The sequence below is a fragment of the Aquila chrysaetos genome, chromosome 19, assembly GCF_900496995.4.
Source record: "Aquila chrysaetos chrysaetos chromosome 19, bAquChr1.4, whole genome shotgun sequence".
Lineage (NCBI taxonomy): Eukaryota > Metazoa > Chordata > Aves > Accipitriformes > Accipitridae > Aquila > Aquila chrysaetos.
The window spans coordinates 13132474-13142636 of record NC_044022.1 but is presented as its reverse complement, the minus strand read 5'-3'; the positions used below and the strand labels follow the sequence as shown (position 1 = coordinate 13142636).

Below are 10163 nucleotides of genomic sequence, written 5' to 3'. Positions count from 1 at the left end.
CAGCCAAACAATGTTCCAAATTTCTCTCGATACTGTGGTTCATCTCCATCCCTGTCTGAAGTTGGAATACACTGGAAATAGCTTTTGCTACAAAGAGATCTGAAAGAAATTGGGAGAGGGGGGTTAATACAGTTTTAAATCCAGATTTTAATCCAGTTTTTAATCCAATGTTTTCTTTTAAATTTAATAGCTAAAGGACACTAAGCACCTGTTCCTGGCCTCTCCCTAGAGGAGCACATTCAACTGCCTGTGAAATTTTTAACAAGTTTGGTTCTTCAGTACCTCTCAAAATCAATTTTTTTAATTTGTTTTAAAGTATTGCATGGCATATCATAGTTTTCCAATATAAGAATTACTAGAATTTAACTAGTGCCTCAGTTGAAGCTCTCTCAAGAAGATGCAAGTTGCGATTCATAATTCAGTCTCAGGAAGAAGGTGAAAAGATTTTCATGGCTACCCATATATGACATTAGGGGGGAACAAATAGTTTTTATTCCTCTTCCTATGCACAGAAATAGGAAGAGGTGACAATTTCCAGGAAGGAATGGTTAAAATGATCAGAACATTGACTGAACTCCTTCTCCTGTACAGTCGCCTACACAGTTAAACTGAAGCTTGGAGGAAAGCTAAAGGGCATTAACAGATTAATCCCCCGTTGGAACAAGAAGGAAAGAAAAATGTGTTTCTGCAGCAGCATAGCTATGCTCCAGCCTTCAAATAAGATTTGTAATAAATTCAGAATCTATCCCACAAAGATTTAAGAGCTGATCTTTATCCTTCACTGGAATATCAGTCTCTAGCCCGGAGTAAAATTTATGAAACTTCTTTCAAACCAGCTGCCAGAGTGGGACCTTCTATTTTGTAACCACTTGACATCAGGCTGCTTGCTGTCCCAGAATAATCATACAGTTCTGAAATACATGGTCTTCAGCTAGTCGCCTTCTCATCCCGCAGTCTGAAAGATGTGAGGTTACTCACCAGGAGGAATTGTCTAATAACCATAAAGGAGGGCTATGAAGAACTAAGAAAAAGGAAAAGGTAAAAAAGGGAGACAGAAAGATATATAAACACTATTCTTAATTCTAAATTGCAGAAGGTATGTAAGATGAAGCTTCAAGTTGTGCTGGATAAGATCAAATGTGCAGTAAATCTAAAGCAGCTCAATTTCTGCCAGCATGAGTTGACCATGAATTTCAACCTTCCTAGCTGTGACATGGGCTCAAATTCTGCAGTTGTTTCCCAGCTCTGCTTCAGTCTTGTTTGGGTGGCTCAGTTCTCCATACTGATAAATCCTTCTACTGCATCCTGAATGAAACACTGCATTTTATCAAGCCAACTGGGATTTTAAAAGTGTATGTGGGTTGAAAAGCACGTGGTAGTAAAGTGACAACCAGTCTTCTACCTGCAACACAGAAGAGTTCAGATTGGGCAAAAAGGTGATGAATTTGAGGCAGGTATTCTGAACTAGAAGTAAAAGACATCCCTTTTATGGTCATCTTCTCAACTGCGGTAACTGGGATATTATAAATATTAAGCACATTTGGCAACCTGAGCATCAGCGGTCTTGACTGTAAAATGGTAATAGTAACACCTACTTCACAAGCTGTGCTACAAATATTGGGGGGGGGGGGGGGGTGGAATCTGTGGAGAAAAGTATTTTACAAATGCCAAGTACTATTTCTATGCTCCTAGTCAAAGACATAGAACAGCTGCACACTGAAAAAGAGAAGAATTGGTTTAAGCTCAAATACAACAGCCAAGGAATGTCTCGCCAGGAAATCACCAAGGCATTTAGCTTTTTGCTGACAGCTCATCCAAGGCATGGCAATATCCCAAGACAACACACCCTGCTTTGCCTGAAACCCCCCAAAAATGAAGTTTTGCAGTCTTACAAACAAATTACTTTTTTTTTTTTTACTTTGTTTAACTTTATTTACTTTTTAATATACTTTTTAATATTTTTCTATAAAATTTTATACAATTTTACTTTTTTTTTTCTTTTTGCATTGTGATTTCTGCACCCTGTGGTTAAAAACAAAAAGTTTACCCTGTTTTTACCGTCAACAGATTTAACAGACATCCGCAGAGAGCTCTGCAAACCCGCAAGCAGCACACGGGCTCAGGGAGGTGTTTCGTTTGCCCTGCAAAACTAATGAGAAACGTATTTGTTCTGATATCGTTGTTTTGTGGGGTTGGGGGGAGGGGTGGTGTTGTGGTTTGGTTTTTTCTTTTTTTTTTTTTTAATGGCATCCTGTTATTTATAAAAGTGCAGAGAGGACGGAAAGCCCGGTGAGAGCCAAGCACCGTGCCTTGGCACGCAGTCCGGGAGCGGTGTCCCTGAAGAGGCGAGCTGACACGGAGGCTGCCCGGCGGCGGAGCGAGGTGCCCGCGCCTGGCTTCCACCTTGGGCCGGGGACCTCCGGGGACCTCCGGGGACCGGGCCGGGCCCCGGCGGGAACGCTCCCTACCGAGCCCACCCGCCCTGTCCCTCGCGCCCGGTTTGATGTCTCGTACAGGCAGCTCCCGCCAAACCGCCGCCGCCCCCTCAGCCGCGGCCCCGCCGTCCCCTCAGCCGCGGCCCCGCCGTCCCCTCAGCCGCGGCCCCGCCCCGTTGCGAAGGAAGCGGCGTCTCCGGTTGCTACGGAGGCGGCGGCGCGGCCGGGACCGCGCTGAGGCAGGGCCGGCGTCCGGCACCGACCGCGGCGCAGCTCCGGTCTGGGGGCGGCGGGCCCGGGGCGCTGAATGGAGCCCAGCGGGCAGGGCGGCGGGGCGGCGCGGGGGCAAAACCTCCCCGGCGGCCGCCGCCACCACCGCGCGGGTGCGGGGCGACGCGCTGCTGTGTATCCTTCCGCCGGCGGTGAGGGGCTGGGGCGGGCTCTCGGGGCGGGCGGTGGAGCGGTCCGTGAGGGCGGCCCGCCTCGGGAATGGCCTCCCCGCAGAGACGCAGGGCCCGCGGGGCGGCGGGGGCCGTCCTGCGTCCTGCGAAGGGGGGAACGGGGCTGCCCGGGGCCCGGGGGGGGCGGCGGCGGCGGTGGGGTAGGGGAGGTGATGGGGGGCCCCCGCCCCGCCCCGCCCCGCCCCGCCCCGCCGTCAGGGGTCCCCTCAGGGGTGGCTTGCCGTAAAACTTGTACGTTGGGTTTTTTAAACGGCTGTAGAAAAGTTGACTTCTCAGACAGCTTCGGAGTTTTCTTGTTTTCCCTCTTCTAAGAGGTACTGCCATTGGGAATTGTGTTTTCCATCCGAACTTGGGGATCCTTATTTTCTTGAATTTAAGTAATAAGAAATACGGACACAACTTCTAAGCTTCACCTGTACAATGCTACTTAAATCATTACTGACATGAGGCAGGACTGGTGGTGCTCTGTGGAGAGCTTTTATCCAGTGGTATTAATGAATTTCAGTGTAAACAGCTAATCCTTTAGATGGGAGGGGGGCTGTTTTCACTGTTGAAAGGTCTTCCCTGTGATACATGTATCCATATGTTACAGATTTAGATAACAGAAAGATGTCTCTTCAAATAAAAATAATAAAGGTGAGATTTTTCATCTGCTGATACCATGAAAGATGAGTGCAAAGCCTCTGTTAAAATCACTGTAAACAGGAAAATGCAATTATATTTTTTTCTGGATGAACATAAAGTTAGTTATGACTATAATATACAATTATGGGACCAACTGTTGTGTACTTAGTCAAAAGGCATATCAGCATTTTGTATCTCATGCATAAAGTTTGCCCTGTCCCAAAAAGGTATATAAAGTCAGTCAAACAGGCTATTATATCTTTTAATGAGCTGTTTAATACAGTTTCCATTCTCCTTAACACAATACTAGGGATAGAGCTTTAACATTTCATTTTGAATGGGATTTAGAAGAAGAACGTCGGGCATTGAAAGAAGATCAAAAAATATGTAGGAGTAGGGCACAGAAATACTTGGTAGAGACAAACAGAAGAAGAAGGTAAGTAAGTAGGGTTCCTTTGGTGGGAGATTGTAAAAAAAAAAAAGAGTCAAAACCTTGAAACAGCTCAATATATTTCTACTATTTGCATGTTCACTTTGTTAAATAGCCTCACTGCTTTGTTCTTGAGGAATCTAGGCTGAAAAATTTCACCAATCTGGTTTCTTGCTATAGGACAAATCAAATACAAAAAGAACAGTATTCTGATTCACTCGCTACTTTTTGGAAACTCACTGTAGTCACCTCTTACTGTATAAAGTAAAGGTAAGTAGCTCTTTCATCTTGTGGCTCTGATCTGCATTTCTAGTATTCTGGTTTTTAGTAGCTTCAATGGATGTGTGAAAAATGCATTCAGATGTACAGTACGGGTCAGCAGGCAGGCAGTTGCCGTTGCCTTCTGAAGTGTATGCTTTTCTGTCTGCATGGCATAACAGCTGCACAGCCTCCCCTACGTGGTGCGGCTTTGTGCCCCCACTTCCCAATAAACACTGTGCAAAGTCTTTCTAGTACAGGATTGTATTTATGATAAAGTTATTCTGTATTGACATTTTAAGCAGATCTTTGAATATTCTGTCTTTCTGCATACATGAGAATGCAAACTCATGAAATATTCTGTGACAAACGGATTAAGTAATTTATACACTGAGATGTTTCAGTGAAGTGCTGTAAGTAGTTTAATAGGCATAGAGGGCTTTTCCCTAGCATTGAGGTCATGCTTGCACACACAGGAGACTCCTCTGTGTATACTGCAGAGGTAGATGTGTTCCTCCTTGCAAGCCCCCAGCCTCAAGACCAGGTTCTTCTGCCTAGTGTTAACTCATTAACGTTCATCCCCCATAGTTCCCATATCAGATGATTTCTGTTGGACAATGTTTACTTATTGAAATGTGTTGATAACTCATAAGAGAGGCAGTAGATATTGTTTATACTGCAATTTTAGCTTGACGGTATGTGCTTGTCAGCATGTTTTGAAATGTAAAGAAAAATGGAAAAGGAAATATAATCACCTGGGAGTGATTAAAGACTGTGCAACCCACAGCCTTTGCAGATAATAAGCTGAGTCTCAGCTGAAAAATTAAATACCTTATTTGGTTTTCTGGAATAGTACCACTGTAACACTATGCATCTCAGATGAACACTGTTTATTGTATTACTGGTCTTGAAATATTATACTCTAATATAAAAGCAAATACCAGACAGCCTGCGTACTTTTGACAGACTGGTGTAGTTAAACTAATACTCGTTGATACATAAATACATTTCCATATGTATTTCATTGCAGCCTTAAGAAACACAGTATAAATCCAAGTTACTCAGGTGAGCCAGTTAAAAATTTAGGTATGGTATTCATAAAATGAAATTGTTTCCATTTGTGATAATTGAGAATGGCATAACTATAAGCATAATAAGCAGTTCAAATGGAAGTCTATGGTGACAAGTCTTCCCCTAATAACTGAAAAGGAGTTAGTTGTCTAATGTTAGAAAGGCAGTAAGTGCATACAGTATTAATAAGCTGTGAAATATAATTCAAAATTAAAGGTCATTGCATATAGAGAGGAAAGTAATTTGGAAATAAAAAGTTTCTTGAAACTGAATTTTTTTTCCTGACAGTTATGTAGGTAGGAAGCGATTGATCAACCATCAGGTCATGTCTCAAATCTATGTATGAGCCAAGATCCATTAGCTTTGTAACACTTGTAAAGGTGTTAGCTATGATGATGGTTTCTCAAGGGTAGCATGACTTCCTCAAGCTTCACGTTCTCACCTGGCAGCAGCCTAAATTCTCCCTGACAGGGCTTACAGGCATGTATCAGAAGTTATTCTTGGCACTGGTGGTTTATAATTTCAAAACTGAAATTGTTTCTTTCATATTTTTTTTTCAACACATGGAAAGTAGACATGAGTGCACTGTGAAGTATGACAGTCCATTTTCTACTTCTAACCTTCACACAAAATGGTTAAGGTTGGAAGGGACCTCTTGAGATCATCTGGTCCAAGTGCCCTGCTCAAGCAGGGCCACCTAGAGCTGGTTGCCCAGGACCAGCTTTTGAGCATCTCCAAGGGTGGAGGCTTCACAACCTCTCTGGGCAACCTGTGCCAGTGCTTGGCCATCCTTACAGTAAAAAAAAAGCATTTCCTGATGCTCAGAGGGAACCTCCTGTGTTTTAGTTTGTGCCTGTTGCCTCTGGTCCTGGCACTGGGCACTGCTGAAAAGAGCCTGGCTCCGTCCTTTTTGCACCCTCCCTTCAGGTATTTATAGACATTAATAAGATCTTCCCTGAGCCTTCTCTTCCCCAGGCTGAACAGTCCCAGCTCTTTCAGCCTTTCCTCATAGGAGAGATTCTCCAGTCCCTTCATCATCTTCATGGCCCTTTGTTGGACTCTCTCCAGTATGTCCATGTCTCCATGGTACTGAGGAGCCCAGAACTGGTCACAGCACTCCAGCTGTGGCCTCACCAGGGCTCACCAGAAGGGAAGGATCACCTCCCTCCACCTGCTGGCAACACTTTGCCTAATGCAGCCCAGGACACCATTGGCCGCCTTTGCAGCAAGGGCCCATTGCTGGCTCATGTACAGCCTGGTGTCCACCAGGACCCCCAGGTCCTTTTCTGCTGGTCTGCTTTCCAGCTGGGTGGCCCCCAGCACATGCTGGTGCCTGGGGTTGTTCCTCCCCAGGGGCAGGAGTTTGCACTTCCTCTTGTTCAACTTCATAATGTTCCTGTCAGCCCATTTCTCCAGCCTGTGGAGGTCCTTCTAGATACCAGGACAACTCTCTGGTGTACCAACCATACCTCTCAGTTTGGTGTCATCTGTAAACTTGCTGAGAGTACAGTCTGCCCCATCATCCAGATCATTTTTGGTCAAAAGCCAGCTGAATATGAGCTGGCAGTGTGCCCAGGTGGCCAAGAAGGCCAATAGCATCCTGGCTTGTATCAGAAGTAGTGTGGCCAGCAGGACTAGGGTAGTGATCATCCCCCTGTACTCAGCATTGGTGAGACTGCACCTCGAATACTGTGTTCAGTTTTGGGCCCCTCACTACAAGAAAGACATTGAGTTGCTAGAACGTGTCCAGAGAAGGGCAACCAAGTTGGTGAGGGGCCTGAGCACAAGTCTTCTGAGGAGCGGCTGAGGGAGCTGGGGCTGTTTAGCTTGGAGAAAAGGAGGCTGAGGGGAGACCTTATCGCTCTCTACAACTACCTGAAAGGAGGTTGTAGCGAGGTGGGGGTCGGTCTCTTCTCCCAAGTAGTGAGCAATAGGACAAGAGAAAATGGCCTCAAATTGCACCAGGGGAGGTTTAGCTTGGATGTTAAGAAAAATTTCTTCACTGAAAGGGGTGTCAAGCATTGGAACAGGCTGCCCAGGGAAGGGGTTGAGTCACCATCCCTGAAGGGATTTAAAAGACATGTAGATGTGGTGCTTAGGGACATGGTTTAGTGGTGGACTTGGCAGTGTTAGGTTTGCAGTTGGACCCAATGATCGTAAAGGTCTTTTCCAACCTAAATGATTCCGTGATTCTATGATTAATGAATATGTTAAACAGGACTGGGCCCAGTTTGACCCCTGGGGTACACCACTAGGTACTGGCCTCCAACCAAACTTTGTGCCACTAATTGCCACCCTCTGGGCCTGGCCATTCAGGCAGTTTTCAGTCCACCTCCCTGTCTGCTAATCCAGCCTGTACATCAACAGCTTGTCTACAAAGATCTTGTGGGAGACAGTATCAATAGCCTTAGTGAAGCCCACAGAGACAATATCCACTGCTCCCCTCTCATCTACCAAGCCAGTCATTTCTTTGCAGAAGTTTATCAAGTTGGTCAAACATGACCAAATTTAATGTCAACCTCAAATTTATAAAGCCTCTGCTGAAAAGTAATAGCGGTGAATTCCCTTTAGCAAATACATCTAGGGAAGATATAGCAGAGCTTCTGCTCTCTTCTCAATCTTGTGTCATTTAGGTTCATTGTCTTTGTGTTGCATTGTGGAGGAAAACTTTTCTGTGGGGGTTTTTTGGTGTTTTTTGAAGAACCACCACTCGCCCACCTTTAAACAAGGTTATACCAAGGCTGAGCCCAAGTATGACGGCCCCTAGTGCCCAGAACTTTTTAAGCTAATGAGAACTGCATATACAGAGAGCTTGCAGATTATCTTCTCTTTTCAACCTTTTCCAAATGTACTTGTAATGAAACTTCCCTGATAGTGTTGTATTGATCTGTTGTCAATACCTCTAAAATGCAGCAGCTTCAGAATTAAAAATACTCAACTTCTGACAAGATGTGCTCAGTTTATTGGTTTATTAGTAGAAGACAAAAACATCCCTTGCTCAGAAAAGAGTAAGTATAGCTTTGGAAAGGAAAATCTCAGTAGCTTAACTCTTTTTCAGATCTTTTTCAAAATGAATACTTAGAGGAACCTATATTCCTATCTGATGCCATCAGTTTCTTTGCATCTCTTGTACTGACCAAGCTCCTTAGTTTTGTGTTAACAGCAGTACTTCAACACAGTGAAAAAACAGCCGACTGCTTATCTTTACACAAGTTCCCTGAGTATCAAGAAAGTAATTCCTTTATTGTCTCACTGATACGTGAAGTTGCGATTTCAAGGTCAGCTTAAGAATTAAATATGCTCTGGGGCAGTAGCTGACATATTTTGTTTAAATAACAGTATTCTGGAAATAAGAGCTACTGACTAAGCACATACTTGATGTAAATGAATAGGATATCATATTTTGTGTTTATATACCACACTACTTTCTAAATACCAGCTGCCGATTTGCTGGGGACAGTAGCCTTCCTGCTGTTATTGCTCAATGCAAAATGGGCATCCCATTTTACTGTGATGTTACTGTCTGCAGGTAGTTGGTTCGTTCCGGAAATGCAATTGTCTATGTGCATTTTTAAATGAACCTTACAGTCAGCTGTCTTAGTTCAGTGTTTTGAAGTGCCTTGAAATCTGAATAGCTAATCCATCTGTTGTAATTGAGGAAGGAAATGCTTTCCCAATTTATCAGTTTCCAATCTATTCCCATTGCTACTGTTTTTCAAAACTACTTTATTTTCAACATATGCACAAGCTTTGTGCTCCACCTACTGGCTGATTATCATTGATTATTTAACAAAAGCTCTTTAAATTATTCATCAGTGTTGTTGATAGCGAATGAACAGCAGTTTAGTGCCAGAAATAGGAGAAAAATGTTAGCACTTGGTAAACAGAGAGGGCAAAGTGTTAAGAATTTTGTATTGCTTTCTACATCAGAATGAATCTGTGAAAAGTAGTGGTCACTGTAACCATGTAGACCTGAAATACAGTGTGCCATTTCTGGTAATGGGCCATAGGATTGTGATGAATTTGCAAGGCCTCAGGACAGATGCTTGCCAAGCTTGCTCTCTCTGAACTTTTCTTGACCTGCCTGCAGCTTTGTTTTGCTTGGTTTAGCTGCAACAACAATTTCTCTAATTGACCAGGTGTCTGTGGCTAATTTATTTTGCCTTTGTTTATCTTTTTATGGTATGACCATAGTTTTATATAGATAGCAGTAACAAGCAGTTATTCTATGTAGAGAATGAGATATTTATGACTAACATAATGATACAGTGTAGGGAAATACAGGCCCAGTACGATAGCAGAGGCCTTGAGAACTGGAGGTGCAGGATGCGGCGTAGAGGAGTACAGGGAGGGGATGATAAGAGATGGCGCACAGGCTTGGCACTGGAGACCCCACAGCTGTAAACAACTCACTGATAGTCGGTTAAAGAAATGCAGACCTAGATCTAACAAAACTGGCTTTAGGGCTAACAAAGAGAACAAAAGAATAGTATGTAATATATGTAAAAGGCACCATGTATGGAATATTTGGAGGTACTGTGGACCTGCAGATTGATGAAGAAAGAGCAAACGTGTAAAAGCATGTTAGCAATATAAAAATGACTCCAAGTGGATCCTGAGGTGAGGAAGAAGAAAGCATTAACATGAACATCATATTGTTCCTCGTGAAGGGACTCCAGATGCTGACAGCTCACCATAACATCCCAGCACCACCAGAATGAAACTACCAGCCTTGGGATGGCAGAAGAGCAATGGAAGTGTGAGCATCAGGAAAAGGGGTAGAAATTCAATGTGTGAATAACAAACAGTTCAACTGGTTTATCACTGTTATTGATGCTTTCTCTGTATAGAAGTATTCTAACTATTTTTCAGTAACAATTATGT

General features: G+C 43.7%; 1 protein-coding gene across 1 annotated transcript in view; it reads left to right on the top strand.

Moving 5' to 3' along the window:
- The first annotated feature begins 2654 nt into the window (after nt 1-2654).
- The window catches only part of CEP126 (centrosomal protein 126), a 42740-nt gene continuing 35231 nt past the window's right edge, over nt 2655-10163 (top strand). The window contains exons 1-2 of the mRNA XM_030042711.2: nt 2655-2840; nt 3831-3956. Of these exons, the coding sequence (XP_029898571.1) occupies nt 2743-2840; nt 3831-3956 (224 nt within the window). The 5' untranslated portion in view covers nt 2655-2742. The remainder of the gene's footprint in view (nt 2841-3830; nt 3957-10163) is intronic.